Source organism: Abramis brama (genome assembly GCF_963993115.1).
Source record: "Abramis brama genome assembly, chromosome: 9".
Taxonomy (NCBI): Eukaryota; Metazoa; Chordata; class Actinopteri; order Cypriniformes; family Leuciscidae; genus Abramis; species Abramis brama.
In genome coordinates, this window is record NC_139971.1 from 35,926,380 (window position 1) to 35,945,654 (window position 19,275).

At 37.7% G+C, this 19,275-nt stretch overlaps 3 protein-coding genes across 4 annotated transcripts in view; 2 read left to right on the top strand and 1 right to left on the bottom strand.

The window, feature by feature from the left end:
• pard6a (par-6 family cell polarity regulator alpha) overlaps positions 1–679 on the bottom strand; it is a 32,051-nt gene extending 31,372 nt beyond the window's left edge. Inside the window, exon 1 of the mRNA XM_084123841.1 lies at positions 460–679. Within this exon, the coding sequence (XP_083979967.1) occupies positions 460–522 (63 nt within the window). The 5' untranslated portion in view covers positions 523–679. The remainder of the gene's footprint in view (positions 1–459) is intronic.
• A 4,893-nt stretch (positions 680–5,572) lies between these two features.
• On the top strand, positions 5,573–15,128 carry LOC311089342 (C-signal-like). Its single transcript, XM_084123953.1, has 9 exons — positions 5,573–6,838; positions 7,046–7,176; positions 8,251–8,289; positions 8,375–8,539; positions 9,106–9,160; positions 9,289–9,476; positions 13,724–13,888; positions 14,012–14,122; positions 14,224–15,128. Exons 4-9 carry the CDS (start codon positions 8,393–8,395, stop codon positions 14,335–14,337), a joined length of 780 nt encoding a protein of 259 aa, XP_083980079.1. The 5' UTR covers positions 5,573–6,838; positions 7,046–7,176; positions 8,251–8,289; positions 8,375–8,392; the 3' UTR covers positions 14,338–15,128.
• Positions 15,129–16,242: 1,114 nt separating this feature from the next.
• ripor1 (RHO family interacting cell polarization regulator 1) overlaps positions 16,243–19,275 on the top strand; it is a 68,224-nt gene continuing 65,191 nt past the window's right edge. For both annotated transcript variants that reach the window (XM_084123848.1, XM_084123851.1), the window contains exon 1: positions 16,243–16,385. The gene's annotated coding sequence lies outside the window, so the exon portion shown is untranslated. The remainder of the gene's footprint in view (positions 16,386–19,275) is intronic.

A 19,275-nucleotide genomic window follows, 5' to 3' on the forward strand; every position in this document is an offset into this window, starting at 1 on the left:
TATGTTGTACACGGCTCCGCTGATATGATTAATGTCTCTCACATGCATCATTACGATCTGATTCTTCTTGGATTGCGGGATTCGGATCTTCGCTATTGGTATACGTAACATGCATAATCGATCAACAGGGCCCAATCGCCTCATTGCGCACGTCTGTCTATTGGTATATAGAGTCCTTCACACTGCACCAGAACCGCATATCACATCACACGAACCGAACAGAGACCTGCTGTCATAATGATCCCAGCCAAACGCGCTCGTCTCGCGCCTCGGAGTCTGACACATACAGCACCATCAGCGTTTCTCTCTATGGATGGATTAGTACACAAACCCCCTACACTGGTGATGCGCCGGATTGAAAGCCCTCCAATTACGGGCACGCTCCCGTGGAGGGCTGCGTAAACAGCAGTGTTTACATTATGCACGCTGTCAAATGTAACATTTATGGGATTCACTTACTTTGCTCTTCACCTCCACCACATTCTCCTCGCTTTTCAACGGCGTCCTTTGATGCCGTGACATGTTTGCGGTTCGTATATTCCCACGGGCAGTATCGCACTGTAGTGCCCCGAGATACAGGAGTCAGCAGCCAGAGAGCGATTGTGTGCGCAGCATGAGCGACCTGACAGTCGCGATCCGCAATACTGCTTTACAGGCACGGGCTGAATGATTTGTTAGAGCGGTTCGCCCGGTGGTGGGCGGGGCCTGTGGCTTTCAATAACACTGACGTCAGGCGGACCGCCGCTAGAAGGCGTGGTCGTGCGTAATGTCACATGTAAGCCTAATGTTCCTTTGACCCCTCAGGGTGGGATATAAAAAAATCCTCATGACTCAGTGATCTCATTGTGTTAAAAGATATTAATAAACCACATCAAATGACGTCATGACCCAATAAGAGAAGGTTCAGCAAAATGTCCATTTAATGGAAGAGGAAACTCCAGATCCTCAGGAAATATCCGGTTTGTTATGTGGTTACTTAGCATCATGGCCCTTAGGGGAGACTGTGGCTAGTTGTCATATTTTGTAAGGCAGTAAATATTTCTCAGGGTAGGTTTTTTGAAAGTCAATTTCTACATTGGCACATAAAATAAATATTAAACATATATTAAACATATTAAAAACCACTGCTTTAAAGTATCTGCCTGTTCTCTCAAGTGAATGATTTTACAGAACAGATATAATTAGTACATTTCCATTTATGTTTCCGAGAAGCAGAGGTGGACAGTAACAAAGTACATTTACTTGAGTACTGTACTTAAGTACACTTTTTGAGTATCTGTACTTTACTTGAGTATACTTTTTTCTGGAAACTTTTTACTTACTTCACTACATTTGAAAGACAAATATCATACTTTTTACTCCACTACAATTGTGTCAAGGTCCTTGAGTAGAAAGTTGGATGATTTTGGTTGCAGGGGTTGCATTGGAAATGAAAGTCGGTTTGACGTCAGAACCCGATGTCTGTTTGATAATGCCATTTGGGTGTCCAAAACCATTGTGGACGTTATTGAGTGCACTTATTCAATCTCACATTCAATCCCACTACTGGAACTGTGTTCTAGAAATAAATTTGGTATTGATATGAGGGTAGGCAGGCATAGATTCAGAGGCATAAGGTACTGTATTACATACAACAATGCAACAATAATAAAACAATGCATTGACATTTACTTTTTACTTTTGATTCTTAAGTACTTTTAAAAACAAGTACTTCTGTAGGCTACATTTACTTAAGTAAAAATCAGTATTTACAAATTTTACTTGTAACGGAGTAATATTTCACCAGTAGTATCTGTACTTTCACTCAAGTAAGGAAGTTGTGTAGCCTACTTTGTCCACCTCTGCCGAGAAGAGCACACCTTAAGGTTTAGAAAATACTAGAAATGAGAAAACCTGCATAGAGAAACTGTTAACACAAAGATGTTTGTGTTCAAAAATGAACTTTTTTTCATCGTTTCCCCTTTAGTCTATTTGAGCCGCTGGTCTTAATTAAACCTTCCCTTTCTTGTGTTTCCCTTGTTGTGTGCCCAGTGTCTGCTCTGCACACCCTCTTCACGGGCCTCTGTCCAGCTCGGATGATGATGGAAAGCAGAAGAATGCCGGAATGTGGAGGGAGATGATAATCCTGCTGCTCATCGCAACGGTCAGTACTTTGATCTACTTTGCATTTGGTCTAGACCCAACAATTTCCTGGAATACAGCATAGAAATGAAGTTTGAATACATGTGTATTAGTGACTCAGCTGACCCATAAGGTATTTGGAAAAAGGGGGTATTTTGGACAGTCTTGTTTGGTTCTTGCTATCTCTTCTACATTTGATTATAATTGGGGAAATGAAATGCCTGGAGCATTTTTAAAATATCCTGACCTGACAAAGTAGGAAATGTTCTCTCCTCTGGTTCACGCATGTACTCATACTTAAAGTATTTAACCTGTCAAACCAGATGTTTGTTAGATAAGTACCTGCTGAGGCTTGAGGTCTGTGGAGTGACATTTCACCTGACAAGCAGAAACTCGAGAAGCAGTTTAGAATAAGTCATCCTTTCTAAAATGACTCACTGTAATCTTAAATCACTACAGGAAAACACGAATTACGCATCGCAGGAGGACAGAGATGGAGGTGATGAGAGCTTCAAAATACTGAGAGTCAGGTGGTAAACCTGGGGTTTACTGTTTAAACAGGTGAAAAGGTCTGTTATACTCACCCACAGAATATTAGTTTTAAAACAGGTTCTATTTAAGTTTGTAGTTGCTTAGGTGTTGGATGCTTAAGAATGTGAGCTATCAGAGAGGTCTGGTTTGTACAAGCTGATAAGATATGTATTACTCCCACCTCTGCTGTTCATCGGGTCTCATATAATCGGGGGAAAATGGGATGAAACTGCACTTGAATTATGAGAAATTGTTGTCATCATGACCTGTTTACCTTGGGGGGGGGGTACATAACAAAAATTATGTGGCAGATGATTGACTAATTTTCTGTAATCTGTCAGCGAATGGCTCACCGTTTACTTCTTGAGCGCAAATGAAGCAGGGACCATCTTGGCTTAACCGGATATAACCAGTCGGTTTAGATAAGTGACATTATGATAATATGAAAAAGCAGCCTCCTAACACAATAGTTCTTGCCCTCTCACATGAAATTACATAGATGTCTCATACCTCAGTCATGTCAGCAGAATATCAAACATGCCGATCATGATTCCTGTCTGGAATCACAAGTATGTTTTTTGTTCTCTGACCACACACTGAGTTACTCAACTCAGGTGGTTTCATCCCTATTGTACCATGTTAGTCTACTTGAGAGTGTATTGAAACAGAATGATCATTTAAATTACAATCAAAACATTCAAATAATCAAATTACTATTTTAAATCCACGACTGGTTTCAGCATTGACAATAATAAGAAATGTTTCTTGAGCACCAAATGAGCATATTAGACTAGAGTAATGATGCTGAAAAAAAGATGTGCCATCACAGGAATAAATCCCATTTTAAAATATATATATTTTTTAAAATAGATATATATATGTTTAACAATTACAGTATTTTTGATCAAATAAATGTAATTTTGGTGTGCATAAAGTCTTAGACTGTAGTAGATGGTGTGACGTGTTGAGTTCTCTGGTCAGAACAAAAGCAACCAACACCTGGTGAAATTGTACGAAACAGCGCTCTAGCTTGTGACTAAAATGGTCGCAAATGCGACTAAATTGCAATTTAAAATGTAATCGGGACAACTTTGTGTGCATCTCTATGCGTTTTTGTTGAATATCATCTTCTGAGGTGGTGTAGAGTACGTGTCAGTTTTTTTCTGCGTGCAGATAATTAAATAATTTACAGATAGAAATAATTTCAAAAGTTAATGTGAGGTTCAATTGTAATGTTGAATCAGTTGTCGGAGAAACTTAAAGGGATAGTTCACTCAGAAATGAAAATTTTGTCCATAAGTTGTATGAGTTTCTTTCTTCTGTTGAGCACAAAAGAAGATATTTTAAAGAATGTTGGTAATCAAACAGTTGGAGAGGGTGAGGGTGAGTAAATGATGACAACATTTTAATTTTGGGGTGAACTATTCCTTTAAAGGGGTCATGGGTTAGTGCGTGCAAGGTGCGTGACATGTTGGGACCACAATCAACACAATATATGGACAGATAAAAATATTCTTAGAAAATAGATTGAAATTGATGTGGCACAAACACAATATGTCTACAATGGCAGCATCAAACTACTTCTGAACAACCATCTTAAAAGGTTAGTTCATCCAAAAATGAAATTATCCCCTAATTTACTCACCCTCAAGCCATCCTGTGGTGTATATGACTTTCTTCTTTCAGCCAAACAAAATCAGACTTATATTATAAAATATCTTGGCTCTTTATTATAGGAGTGAATGGTACCACAGATTTTGATGGCCAAAAAAGCACATCCATCCATCATAAAAGTAATCCATAAGGCTCCAGGGGGTTAATAAAGGCCTTCTGAATGTAAGCAATGCGTTTTTATTAGAAAAATATATATATTTCTTAACTTTATAAACTATATTCACACTATATTCACGGCTTCCTGTAACGGCCTGTAGCCAAATGGTACCTTAAATCTGATTGTGTTTGGTTGACAGAAGAAAGTCATAATAGGATGGCTTGAGAGGGTGAGCAAATTATGGGATAATTTTCATTTTGGGGTGAACTAACTCTTTAATAGAGTGATTCTGTAGTTTGTCAACTAAAACTTTTATTTGGCTCCTAAATGTTTAATTTTAGGTATTTGTCTAGTCTGAAGCTTTGTAAAAATGGGTGGTTACTCGCCTAATTACATCACCAATTGTATAGTCTCTTTTACTAAGTCAGGCAAAATTTACTTTAAACCCTAACTTTTGATTTTGAGCTATAGTTACTTGGAATATGTGTGTATATATATGAAGAGTTCAGATGCAAAAGCCTCTAAGTGCCATCTGAAATTTTCTTCTAGAATGATCATTTTTATCAAGCTCGTATATTTAAGTTATCATTTATCTATCTAAATTACTTAACTTAAATATACAAGCTTTATAAAAATGATCATTCTAGAAGAAAATTTCAGATGGCACTTAGAGGCTTATATATAGCTTTCCACACATGGAAATGACGTAGTAAGTATAGACCAGCTTTCATTAATGTTTGATGAAGAACGAGGCTGGTGATGTTTTTAATACAGAGACACTCAGTACTGCTAAAGCCGTTCATGCATCAAAGATCCGCTCGGACGTACAGGTTGTGGAGGAAGAGACGTGGAATGTTTGCGTGGTTTTTTGAGGTGTGTGCGCATATGTGTGAGGAATGCTGCCAGACTTGCTGGTACACTCCGCTTTGAGGACTCTACATTCCCCTGGCTCTCCCACATCCCTCAGCAGGTTACCAGACCCAAGCCGCCAGCCGCCAGCCTCTCAGCTGCCTACCCAGCATTCCACAGGCTTTAGCTTAAACAAGAAGAAAAAGAATTCCTGGCATGGTACAATTGGCCTCTAGCTTGAGGCTAATGCCCTCTGTGATGTCACACAACTTATAAGAACAGGCCAAGGAACAGTGAAGCACTTGATCGCTGACTAGTCGTGACATGGCAAACATGCAGATTTGGTGCGGGAAATTTAAGGATGCCCACCTGTGCATGGCCTGAACACTCTCCATTTCTCTCTGCAGCTGTTTTTAATTATTTTCTTGGCTTTCTGGTCAATAAGCCCTTGCCACCTTCTCAGACTGGCATCGTTTTAGTCAGTATGATGGATGTACGTGAATATTGGCCACCCGTCTCCCATCTGAAATCTGAGAGCTCAAGCCGGAATGTGAGACGTCACCTGGTCGCCATGGTTACGTGTTTCTATCAGCTGCTCTTTGTCCTAGTTTGAGAGGACAGGCTGTTTTGTGTTTCTATCTGTTGTGAGTGTTTGTGAACAGGTATGAGAGAGAGTCTGAGAGTCAGTTATAGTCTGTTTTGCGTTTCTTTTGTGTTTGAGTGTGATAAAAGATCAGTGTGTTGATTTACAGATGACCTTGACCTTGAACTTGAAAAAAAAAAGTTTACTCAACTCCAGATTATTTTCCAAAGAACATTGTTCATTCAGGCGGGGGGGGGGGGGAAGAACTTCTTTCTTTTCTTTTTTTTACCCTGGTGACATAAGTAATTCTGTTCTGCCACCTAGTGCCCATAATGTCTAATTTTATTCACTTCTGCAATATACTGTCAGCATCTTGTGATTTGAATGTCCTCCTGTCAGAAAAAAATTAATGATAAATTAATAAATCTAAAGGTAAATCTACTTTAACTTTAACTATGTTTCATCAAATGCCACAAACATATTTTTTTTTCTTGTTTTAAACAAATTCTACATTTGTTAAAAGTGCTTTCTCTCATTAAAATATATATTCTCTGAAAATACATAATATAATCCTACACAATTTTGCCTTTCAAGTAAATTTATCTTGTTTTAAGGATGTGTAGATATTTTTACTGTAATACAAGACTGTGGTACAAATACTGACTAAGAAAATGGCAGCATAACAGTGGAATTACATTGACAGTCACAGCACCCGCATGTTCTGGAAATAGCTTTTAGTTGTTACTCTATCTAGTCTGAGAAGAAACGGCTTTTGTAGACTCAGGGAGGGACTCAGTAAGTAATGACACTTGTTAAACATTTACTGAACTTTGATGTTCTGATCAAAGCGTGAAACACAATTCGAGTTGGTTCACCAGTCGTTCGAATCACCCTCATCTCCAAATCCAAAGCTTTGAAGATAAACAGAGAAGAAAACCATTAAAAATGTTTTCAAGTTTATCTGCATGACTTTTCCCATAAAGGTTGGTTCTGGTTTAGTTTTAGTTTTCTTTAATACATTCATGACATGATGCATTATGATGTATATCAAATTCTTATCTTCCTCTATATCATATTTCATTCATAAGTCATTGTGACACTGAAACTAGTTCTGCTTCTGCTGTAAATAAATGGTATATTGTGACACAAGAGGCACTGATTGTCTGACTAATATTATTAAGTCTTTAAAGCTGGTGAAAGTCAAGCTGAGAAACGAAGGCCTGAATCTGATCATCAACAATGCTGGTTTGAGAATCCAGGATCCAAAAACAGGAAAAAGATGGGAAGTGAACCAAAACTAATGTTGCAGGATCCCTCAATGGTGAGCATACCTTAAGATAACTATGTAGTGTTTAGTTGCATAGTTAACAATATGAGTTAGTATTCATATTGTTTACATATTCAGTCAATATTTAAACATTCGTAAAAATGTATTTATTTTTATAGAAATACAGTAAAAACAGTTATATTCTGAAACATTACTGTTTTCTGTTTAATAATTTTTAAAATGTTATTTATTCATGTGATGCAAAGCTGAATTTTCAGCTTCATTACTCCAGTCTCCAGTGTCACGTGATCCTTCAGAAATCATTCTAATATGCTGATTTGATGCTCAAGAAACATTTATTTTTATTATCATCATCATCAATGTTGAAAACTTATTTTTCAACATTTTTTTCAATGTAATGTGTCCTTGCTGAATAAAATCTTAATTTGCTTAAATTGTTTTAAGCATAAAGCACACTATTTTGTTAAATTCATGCTTAAAATGATATATATGTATATATCTTGTTTATCTTGTTATAAGGATGTTTAGATGTTTTGAAGTTTTTACTCAATAGTGATTACTCAACTCATTTCTTGTGTGGTTCATGTGTGCAGCTTTAGCAGTTTAACATGTATTTCCACATCAGGTCCTCGATATGTTTGTGGTTAATTATAAAACTTCCTTCTAAAAGTGAAACTGTACACGGTGGAATCATCAGTGTTCAATCAAAAATGAACTTTTCTTTAATTCATTCATTCTTATGAAAAAAGACAGTCAGCCATATATATATATAAAAACTTCTGTTTTACCATCCAGTGATTTGGACATTATATCAGACAATCATTAAATAATAATATAGCATCTAAAACTATATATGGATCTGAGACAAAGTATTTTGTTATTGGCCATAAATTACAGTCAAACTTAAATGAGAGAAAATCAGATAGTCAAGACAGTTCCTTCCTTTGCATTTAAATGAAAGTATGGTAACAGAATGGCAATGAGACTGAAGAAATCTGAAATGTTACCTGTTTATCTTAGTTGTATACAGCATGTCTCATTTGCAAGATTTTTTGCATAAAATACCTGCTAAATAAATAAATGTAAATGTTTTCTCTCTCTGTCCAGGAAGAAGAAGGCTTTAAAGCCTGGGAGGGACTTAGAAGCGTAAGCAGTGACGTGTAAAAAAATTCATTACTCCATAACACTGATGACAGTACGTACACACTAACGTACATGCCTTCCATTGCAGACAAGCCTCTGACTGATAATGGCATCTAGAATGTGTGACAGTGTTCTGGTGACCGGATCAAACCGTGGAATTGGATTTGAGTTGGTTCGCCAGTTGGTTGATTCACCCTCGTCTCCACTTCAGATCTTTGCTGGTTGTAGAGACCCAAATGGACCAAGAGCGCAGGTAAGAAGCCGTGAGAACTCTGGAAAGAAAGGTTCAGTTGGTTTACATAATGTAAGTTCATTAAGTAAATTAATGTTAATTTATAAATATACTATTGTTCATTGTTAATTCATGTTTGTTTATATTATATAAACTAATTTTAGCTACACTCATTTATAAAGTTTATTCATTCAACTTTATTATACTTAATTATATTATAAAATGTACTTGATTAATATCATTTTAATTATATATAACTTAAAATGTTAAAGATTAATTTAGATGAATAAATGTACAGTTCATAATGAATACTAATGTCAACAAATTGTAAGATTTTCCCTTAATTAATGCCATTTATCAAGTGTTCGATATATATGATAACATTTGTACCATCTGTTGAACTTTGTACCATCTATTCAAGTTTTACAAAGACTATTGTAGGTGAGTCATTGTAGCACTGAAACGAGTTGGACAACTCTGCTGTTCTTGTATTGGATGTACAGGGGTGAATTGTGACATGCAGTGTGTTATGAAGATGAATTTTCCTAGAAGTTCCTCAGAAACAGGTGCATCTGCTTGTATTTCAGGAACTCCAGGAACTAGCTCAGAAGCACCAGGATGTGATCACTGTTGTCCAACTGGGTAAGAGATTCATAGTAAAATAATGGACATTGCTGTAATATCATGGTTGATTCATGATTCTCCTCATTAGGACAGTCATTGTCTCATATTAAGCTAATATAATGTTGTTCTACCTCATGTTTCAAAAGACACTGATAGTCTGGCTAGTATCGCAGACGCCTCGAAACTGGTGGAAGCCAAACTAAATGGCAGAGGCCTGAATCTGATCATCAACAATGCTGGTGTGAACACCCCAGGATCTCTAGCAGAGACAGGAAAACGGGAGATGGTGGACGTGTTCACGACTAATGTTGTAGGACCCATGCTCATCGCAAAAGTGTGTGAACCTTCAACACTGCAACAAATGATTTTCTTACTTAGTGTATTTGTCTTGTTTTCCATCACAAATATCAAAAAATACATATAATATAATTGCTTAATATAAAATGTATTAAAATCAACTGAGTTTATGTTCAAAACAAGAAAAAATCTGAGGGTGTGGGGTCAAAATAATCTTGTTTTGACATTCTTTCTTGTTTTGAGCATACACTCAGTTGATTTTTATCATTTTTCAGAGAACTAGACTTGAAAGACTAGGGGCCCTATCTTGCACCCAGCGCAATTGACTTTGTACACCGACGCATGTTTCATTCCTATTTTGCACCCGCGCAAAGCGCGCTTTTCCCTCCACAAAAGCACGTCGCTAAACTAGGGAATGAACTTGCGCTCCCTGGGCGGTTCAGCGCAAAAAAGGAGGCGTGTCCCGGCGCAAACAATCCCTGGTGCTATTTTACTGTTCCATAAAACAATTGCGCCACTGGCCAGAAAAAACCTAGGGCCCTATCTTGCACCCAGCGCAATTGACTTTGTACGCTGACGCATGTATCATTCCTATTTTGCACCCGCGCAAAGCGCGCTTTTCCCTCCACAGAAGCACGTCGCTAAACTAGGGAATGAACTTGCGCTCCCTGGGCGGTTCAGCGCAAAAAAGGAGGCGTGTTCCGGCGCAAACGTTCCTTCATGCTATTTTGCAGGTTTAGAAAACAATTGCGCCACTAACCAGGAAAAAATAGTTTAGGGCCCTATCTTGCACCCAGCGTAATTGACTTTGTACACTGACGCATGTATCATTCCTATTTTGCACCCGCGCAAAGCGCGCTTTTCCCTCCACAGAAGCACGTCGCTAAACTAGGGAATGAACTTGCGCTCCCTGGGCGGTTCAGCGCAAAAAAGGAGGCGTGTTCCGGCGCAAACGTTCCTTCATGCTATTTTGCAGGTTTAGAAAACAATTGCGCCACTAACCAGGAAAAAATAGTTTAAAGTCAGTGGCGCGTTGCGCATGTTATTCATATGCTATTTTAAGGGCGCATGCTTGGCCATAATCAATGTAGCGTGTGCACAACGCGCATACACTTTGATTCTCTCATCTACACAGAAGCAGCAGTTTTCATTTTTGCAAATCATACATTATTATGATAGATAGATAGATAGATAGATAGATAGATAGATAGATAGATAGATAGATAGACAATTTATTATAAAAGCATACATCTAGCTTACACATTTACCCACATTATCATACGCCTTTTTAACCGAAGTTAATTTGGGTGGGTTTCTCCATCCCCAACGTCCCTGACGAGAGCGTTGCTCTCCTTGGCTGTGAACCGCTCCTGGCGCGCGTCTGGCAAATCCGCCGTTATAATAGGAATCCGCTTTAGAACAAAGCGCGTCTGCTCTTAAAGGGAATGTGAGATGACGCTCTGATTGGTTTATTTCACGTTACGCCCAAACCACACCTATGAATAATGAAGCTACTTCAGACCAACCCATTTTAGATTTGCGCCTGGCGCAAGAGTCATTTATCCCGCGCAAATCTAAAATGGGTTGGTCTGAAGTAGCTTCATTATTCATAGGTGTGGTTTGGGCGTAACGTGAAATAAACCAATCAGAGCGTCATCTCACATTCCCTTTAAGAGCAGACGCGCTTTGTTCTAAAGCGGATTCCTATTATAACGGCGGATTTGCCAGACGCGCGCCAGGAGCGGTTCACAGCCGAGGAGAGCAACGCTCTTGTCAGGGACGTTTGGGATGGAGAAACCCACCCAAATTAACTTCGGTTAAAAAGGCGTATGATAATTTGGGTAAATGTGTAAGCTAGATGTATGCTTTTATAATAAATTGTCTATCTATCTATCTATCTATCTATCTATCTATCTATCTATCTATCTATCGTAATAATGTATGATTTGCAAAAATGAAAACTGCTGCTTCTGTGTAGATGAGAATGCACACGCTACATTGATTATGGCCAAGCATGCGCCCTTAAAATAGCATATGAATAACATGCGCAACGCGCCACTGACTTTAAACTATTTTTTTCCTGGTTAGTGGCGCAATTGTTTTCTAAATCTGCAAAATAGCATGAAGGAACGTTTGCGCCGGAACACGCCTCCTTTTTTGCGCTGAACCGCCCAGGGAGCGCAAGTTCATTCCCTAGTTTAGCGACGTGCTTCTGTGGAGGGAAAAGCGCGCTTTGCGCGGGTGCAAAATAGGAATGATACATGCGTCAGTGTACAAAGTCAGTTGCGCTGGGTGCAAGATAGGGCCCAGGGCCCTTAAAGTCAGTGGCGCATTGCGCATGTTATTCATATGCTATTTTAAGGGCGCATGCTTGGCCATAATGAATGTAGCGTGTGCACAACGCGCATACACTTTGATTCTCTCATCTACACAGAAGCAGCAGTTTTCATTTTTGCAAATCATACATTATTATGATAGATAGATAGATAGATAGATAGATAGATAGATAGATAGACAATTTATTATAAAAGCATACATCTAGCTTACACATTTACCCAAATTATCATACACCTTTTTAACCGAAGTTAATTTGGGTGGGTTTCTCCATCCCCAACGTCCCTGACGAGAGCGTTGCTCTCCTTGGCTGTGAACCGCTCCTGGCGCGCGCCTGGCAAATCCGCCGTTATAATAGGAATCCGCTTTAGAACAAAGCGCGTCTGCTCTTAAAGGGAATGTGAGATGACGCTCTGATTGGTTTATTTCACGTTACGCCCAAACCACACCTATGAATAATGAAGCTACTTCAGACCAACCCATTTTAGATTTGCGCCTGGCGCAAGAGTTATTTATTCCGCTGGGAAAATAGCAACAGCGCCAAGACCCGCCCACAAAGTTACTTGCGCTTTGCGCTTTGACACTTGCGTTTCAGATCGTTAAAATAGGGCCCCTAGTCTAAAGTCAGTGGCGCGTCGCGCGTTGTTCATTATGCTATTTTAAGGGCGCATGCTTGACCATAATGTATAGCGTGCACAACGCGCATACACTTTGATTCTCTAATCTACACAGAAGCAGCAGTTTTCATTTTTCATATTATCATATTATTACAAACGATAGATAGATAGATAGATAGATAGATAGATAGATAGATAGACAATTTATTATAAAAGCATACATCTAGCTTACACATTTACCCACATTATTATATGCCTGTTTAATTTGGGTGTGTTTCTCCATCCCCAATGTCAATTCTCTCTCTTTTACGGCCGTGACGAGAGCGTTGCAAATCCGCCGTTATAATAGCAATACACCAAGGAAAAAGCGCGTCTGCTCTTAAAGGGAATGTGAGATGACGCTCTGATTGGTTTATTTCACGTTACGCCCAAACCACACCTATGAATAATGAAGCTACTTCAGACCAACCCCTTTTAGATTTGCGCCGGGCGCAAAAGCCATTTATCCCGCCGGGAAAATAGCAACAGCGCCCAAGACCCGCCCACAAAGTTACTTGCGCTTTGCGCTTTGACACTTGCGTTTCAGATCGTTAAAATAGGGCCCTAGAAGTCATTTTGCTTCTCAAATAAATGAATCTTGATTTCAAGTGTCCCTATTATACTATTTAAAGGTTCCTAATTTTGTTTTGGAGGTCTCCTACAATAGGTTTACGTGCATCCAAGGTCAAAAAAAATTTCTCTTAAAATACATTGCACATTACCTAATGTCTCAAAGAGTCTGAAAACGGTTCGTTCAAAGATTCAGTTTCTCTAAACTAGTAAAAAACAGCATCTTCTTGACATGTCGACAACACAAACCAAACTCTTCCAGGCTTCAGCCACAACTACAGTGTTTGAGGGCTGGTATTATGCACATTTGTTTACGTCGGTATGTTATAGACTGGAATTGCTGTGTTTGTTATTACACCCAAGAACAGAACACCACTATCGCTTAGACGCCATTCTGCTCATAGACAGTGCTCCAGCTTATCAACAATGACGCACGGACTATGATGACTCACGAGCGAGGGCGGGTCTGTGTTGAAACGCTGCTGTCAATCATCACATCATTTTGACCATCATTTTATGATGGTTGTGTACAGGAACTGCCAACACACATTTCAGTACAATCAACTTGTAAAAGTGCATGTACCATTATATGATCCCTTTAAGAATGTTTAGATATTTGTTCTGGAAAACAATGCAAAATACTGAGCAAGAAAGTTTTGCTGTGAAAACTTTGTATAATTATGATGTAACACTTTCCTTTTAATTGACATTGATTCATTTTCAGAATTTCCATCCGCTCCTGTGCAAGGCCGCCGCTCAGTCTCCTCATCAGACAAGCATGTCTTCCAGTAGATCGGCTGTCGTCAATGTCTCCACACTGCTGTCATCCATCACCAGATGCCCTGAAAATTTCTCATTCTCTCCACTGTACCCCTATCGGATCAGCAAGGTACGGTGCTTCTTGAAGGCTTTTACTGTAATCCTTCAAAAACATGAACGTTTTACCACAGACTTTATTTTACTCTTAAATCACTATTAAAACTACAACGTCATGAGTGTTTCTTTACTTCAGGCTGCACTGAACATGTTAACTTGCTGCTTGGCGGAGGATTTTAAAAAAGATGGCATTCTAGTTATGTCTCTCCATCCAGGATGGGTCCAGACAGACATGGGAGGCCCACAGGTAATACAAAGTGCTTTTTCCAAATGTGTTTTTATATTCATCTCAGTGCTCTGCTTTCTTTGGCATCCTCACGTTTGTGATTTTTCTCATGGCACTCTCAGGCTCCCCTGGCGACAGCTGAGAGTGTCAGCGGTATGATGAAAGTCATCACAAGCCTCACCGAGAAAGACAGTGGAACTCTTTTAGATTGGGAGGGCAAAAACATCCCGTGGTGATTTCACAACTCATCTTGTGTGGCGTTTGCACATCTAGAGGTTGACATGTACTTCCACATGTCTGTCTGCGGTTTGTCTGAGAACTTTTTTTGTTGTTTCTCACGTTACTATACACTTGCACTTATTTAGTTTCCATTTGGAATTTTCAGTGTGAATACACTAATCACATTATTTATACTACAAAATGTAATAGAATAGTGCATAAGTATGCAATTTGGGACACACCAATGGCATTTTTTTGACAAAGTTTGTAGTACTGTAGTGAAAAATATGCTGTCTCAGTGCAATGCATGAGGATCTCAAATAAAAACCTTCATAAAAACAGGTTTCCTATGCCTTGAAGTTTTTCCCCGAACTGATATTTGTTATACATACTTTCCAAGCTCAGTATCAGCGATTGTAATAAAATTAGCGGTGAGACAATGGGAGAATGAGTAGGCCTCAGACCTAAGTAAAGATAAGAAGATGAGGAAAAGGTAAAAGCAGAGCCAAAAAGTGACAAAGCCAACCACAACATGCCCTTCTTCAACTGAGATTTCCAGCAAGGACAATAAAGTTATGTACAATAACAAAGAAATCATGGGCTGTAAGAGCCACTCCGTGGCATGGTCAGATAATTAGTGAATATTTGGTTAGCATTATAGTCAATCATCCAAAAATGCATGGCTACAGGGCGCCCTCTAGTGTTAAATAAGTATATCCAATGTAGAGCAGTGCTTTTCAACCTTTTGACCCCAAGTCTCCCCTTTGTCCAAGGCCCTTCTTTTTAAGATGATATACTTTGGTACTTTTGTTGTAATAAAAATAAATAAAGTAAAAAAAATAAAAAAAAATAATAATAATAATAAAATGTATATATATATATATATATATGTGTGTGAAGAATGAAAAATAAAAATTCTACATGAAGAATATTAAGTCTATTTTAATAGTGTTTTAATTACATTTACATTTAATCATTTAGCAGACGCTTTTATCCAAAGCGACTTACAAATGAGGAGTTACATTTATTGAAATCTATCTACACAAGTGCATTGTCACAAAACCTATATCTAATATCGAGTCTAAGTCTAGTTACACAAATGTGTTTTCTTTAGCATTTTTGGTTACACTTTATTTTAAGGTGTCATTGTTACAGTGTAATTATACATTTAAGTAGCCTACTGAGTAATATTAATTAACTACATGTACTTACTATAGGGTTAGGGTAGGATTAGGATTTGGTTGAGGGTTAGTTATGCATAATTTACTGTTATTACTATGGTAAGTACATGTAACATATGTAACAAAGACACTGTAAAATAAAGTGTTACCGCATTTTTTGTGTGTGTTTGTTTCAAAGTACCATTTAATGTTTTTTCATTTTAAAACATTTTTATATACTTTTATTTTAATGACAAAATCAGATTTTATTGCGACAACTTTGCAGGTTTGAAGTGTCATGAAAAGAGAGATTTTTGTGAGATTAACCCTTGAAATTACATAAAGTTTGACACTTAATACTTTCACATAATACACTTTTGTTCACATTTTATATTGGCAAAACTGTAAACTAAGAACATAATCAAATAAAACAAAACCAGGACATCAATAATAGATTATCAGACTGTAAACTAACTGTGAGTTTACTCTTGGTAGGTTGAAATTGACACTAATGGCATTTGTTTAAAGATAACCCAATCAATCAGTCTGACAAAAGAATCAATCATACGAGGTTTGGCATTGAGTGAAGTCTCAGTGATTCATTGACATGTCTGGCTGTTGATTTGTTGAGGAGAGAACCAACTGACTGTTGATTTTTCATTAACTATCAGCTGCCTCATGACTTACTCCTCTGGAACTGTGAAAACAAGGACAGGAGGGTTTATTTTTTCTCTCTCTGCTTTGAAAGTAAAAGAGGTGGGCATTCGCAGACGCCTCTGGATAGCGCCAGTACACGCTTCACGCGCTGTTCGTTAAGATTAAACGACACGAGTTTAACTTGTTTACTACCGTTAACGTTTATTTCTTCGCACGGGATTTAGTCGCTTGGACGGTAGCCTACTCAGGTAGGACCCTCATAATGGATCAATATAGTTTAAATAGAGCATGTTTTTTTTAAGAGAGTATATTTTTTAATAATTAAGGTATGTTTTGGGTATGTCAACAACTTAAGTCAACAACAAACTTAAATTAATTGTATTTCTACTTGGAAAATATTTGCTCGTTTTGACGTGTGGCAGCTGTGAGACTTCATTTCCCATCGTTAATCTTGTCGGCTGGAGAGGATTTTTGCGCCAGTCCGGGATATTCCCGATATTCCCACTTTACACCCAGATTCAAACAGAGGTTGTCATGGAAATCGAAAGTTTGTTGGCTTCTAGTAGCCTAATGAGGGTGCTTGGTTGTGAGGGGAAATTGAAAATGGGAACTGCTTGGGTCTGGTCTATGATGATGAAGGATTGTTTTAAATGTTGCTTATGTGAAATAATTCATAATGAATCGTAACGGGGTAACCACCAGCAAACTGGCAATTTGACGTTAAATGTCAACCTTTCAACATCGCACTTTTCTGTAAATAAATCAACCAGAATGGTTTATCAACTATGGGAACTTTGGCCCTTTAAACTCTCTTAAAACACTTTTTACACTATTCTAATTTCTGTACAAACAATTAACAAAACAAATGAGATGACAGACATGTATTATAAATGCACATAAGTAAATATTTTCACACTTCTTGCATAATTTTACTAAATTAGCCTACAGCTTGATTGGAAATGATGGACAGTAAAAATATTGGCAATCAAGTACAGAACCTTCTGAAAAAAAATGGAGAGGAAATTAAAATAATTTTGTAATAAAAATCATTTTCACACAATAATTATTGAAACGGTTAGTTACATTAGAATGATTCATAAGTTTTTCATTTTATTTTCATAGATTATACATAGAATTTGGGTAATTTGTCGCAATAAAATCTGCTTTTTTCATAGAAATTCTAGGCCTAGGACGAGAGTAAAACAATAAATCTGTATATAAAAGGCATTTGAAAAGGCATGGTAAAATGTTTCACAAATTGAATAGTCTCCATAAGTATTTAGTGCCTTGAAAGAATGTTAAATAGCTGGAGCTTATGTGCCATATTACAATCTTATCACTTATGAAAGAATTTTACACAGACAAATGTACATTCCAGAACAACAGGTACTGCAGCCTCCTGACTGTTTTGGCTCAATTCTTCTTTTAGGAATTAAGTTGTTGACTCCATTTATAGAACAGATTGTTAACAATTAACTATAACAACTATTTACTGAAATCGAAAATGTAGTCATTAACAATGTCAACAAAAACTTTAGCTCAACCCCTCTGACTCAGACAGAATGCAATGATTTTAATGGGTTTTCTCAATGGGCTGCTTATAAAAAATCACAGTGAATAGTGAAACGCAAGGACATTTACATGCAGGGTAAGAAGTAAACAAAATATTTCTTATATTGAAATCACTGGTCAAAAATATTAACTGAACGAATTACTGCAAATATAATTGATTTGTTTTAATGTACTAGGAAGCACCTTGTCAAATTTGTCAATGCTGCAATATATATCCTGCTACATTAAACTATGTGTCCTTCATTTACTGTAGCGCTGTGTGCTTGTATTGCGTGTCAGTGTTTTTGGCAGCTGTTCGCGCTGGCTTTATCTTTGACCTCAGTCTAGTAGTGGTCAGCAGAAAACAAACAGCCGTGAGAGGGTAAAAAAAACAGAGGTATGACAGATTACATGTAGACGCATGGCTTGAGCCATGTTTTACTCTCTAAAGCTTAAGTAGAGTGATTTTTTTCTGTGTTTGTTTTTCTCACGGTGTCTAGTTTCCTCCGCAGTTTCTATTGACTGTGTCACTGCTCTATTACAGTCCCACAAATTCCATTGACTTACACTTAAAGCAATAGTTCATTACATGGTTTATATGAGAAAATTCGAAAACATCCTTTTTGCATGTTTATTTTAATGTTCAATTTATGATTAAATGAAAAAACACTAATCTTAAAGTATTGATTACATTTGCAGACAGTATTGTGCAGTTAAACAACATATTGATCACTGAAGTAAGATTTCAGTTGATCGAGTTAATAAGAAAAGTGTGTACAAATAGATAAAACAAAATTTTAAACTTAAAGTGCCACTATTATGCTATCTTATTTGTTTTTGAGGTCTCCTGTAATAGGATTACATGCATCCAATTTCAAAAAACACTTCAATTTTCTCAAAATATACATTGCACATCACCTCTTTTCTCACAATGTCTGAAACGCTTGATAAAGGATTCAGTCTCTGTATACCCCTCCTTCCTGAGAGTTTCCTCTGCTCTGATTGGTCAGATGACCCAGTCTGTTGTGATTGGTCTACCATTTACAGCGCATGTCAGAAACAAAACGGCCATTACCATATCTGAATTTCAGCTCCAGAGGCTTCCTCAGCACTACACAGTGATACGAACAGTAACAATGGCATTTAGCCACTTGTTAGCATCCTTCTTTTTGAAGACACGTAACAGCTTTAAAAAAGTCATGAGTGGGGTAATACTGATGTATTTTATGTCGTAAAATAAAACGTGAAAGTGTCTTGAGCTTGTGTTCATCACAGACCTTATTTCAGTTATTTAACCAAAAACCCATTCAAAAAACCCATTGACTTTGGGACGATGAAAGCTGAAGTGCTAAAATGCTAACTCGCTTCCATATTTTGGCCTTCAAAGTGAGTGGCAGGTTTTTCCGCCCTCGTACTGAAAAACACGTCATCACATTCATGTCATCCATAATAGAGTGGTGTTTTGTAGGCCAAAAGTTAGCATTTTAGCACTTCCGGGTTCCATCGTCCTGAAGTCAGTGGGTTTTTTAAATTGTTTTTTGGTTAAATGGCTGAAATAAGGTCTGTGGTGAACACAAGCTGAAGACA

Bases quoted from the DNA above. Each gene is read 5' to 3' on its own strand.
- LOC311089342 (XM_084123953.1), top strand. From the start codon at position 8,393: ATGGCATCTAGAATGTGTGACAGTGTTCTGGTGACCGGATCAAACCGT. The intron at 9,161-9,288 runs GTAAGAGATTCA...ATGTTTCAAAAG, and splicing joins GATCACTGTTGTCCAACTGG to ACACTGATAGTCTGGCTAGT. The intron at 9,477-13,723 runs GTGTGTGAACCT...ATTCATTTTCAG, and splicing joins GACCCATGCTCATCGCAAAA to AATTTCCATCCGCTCCTGTG.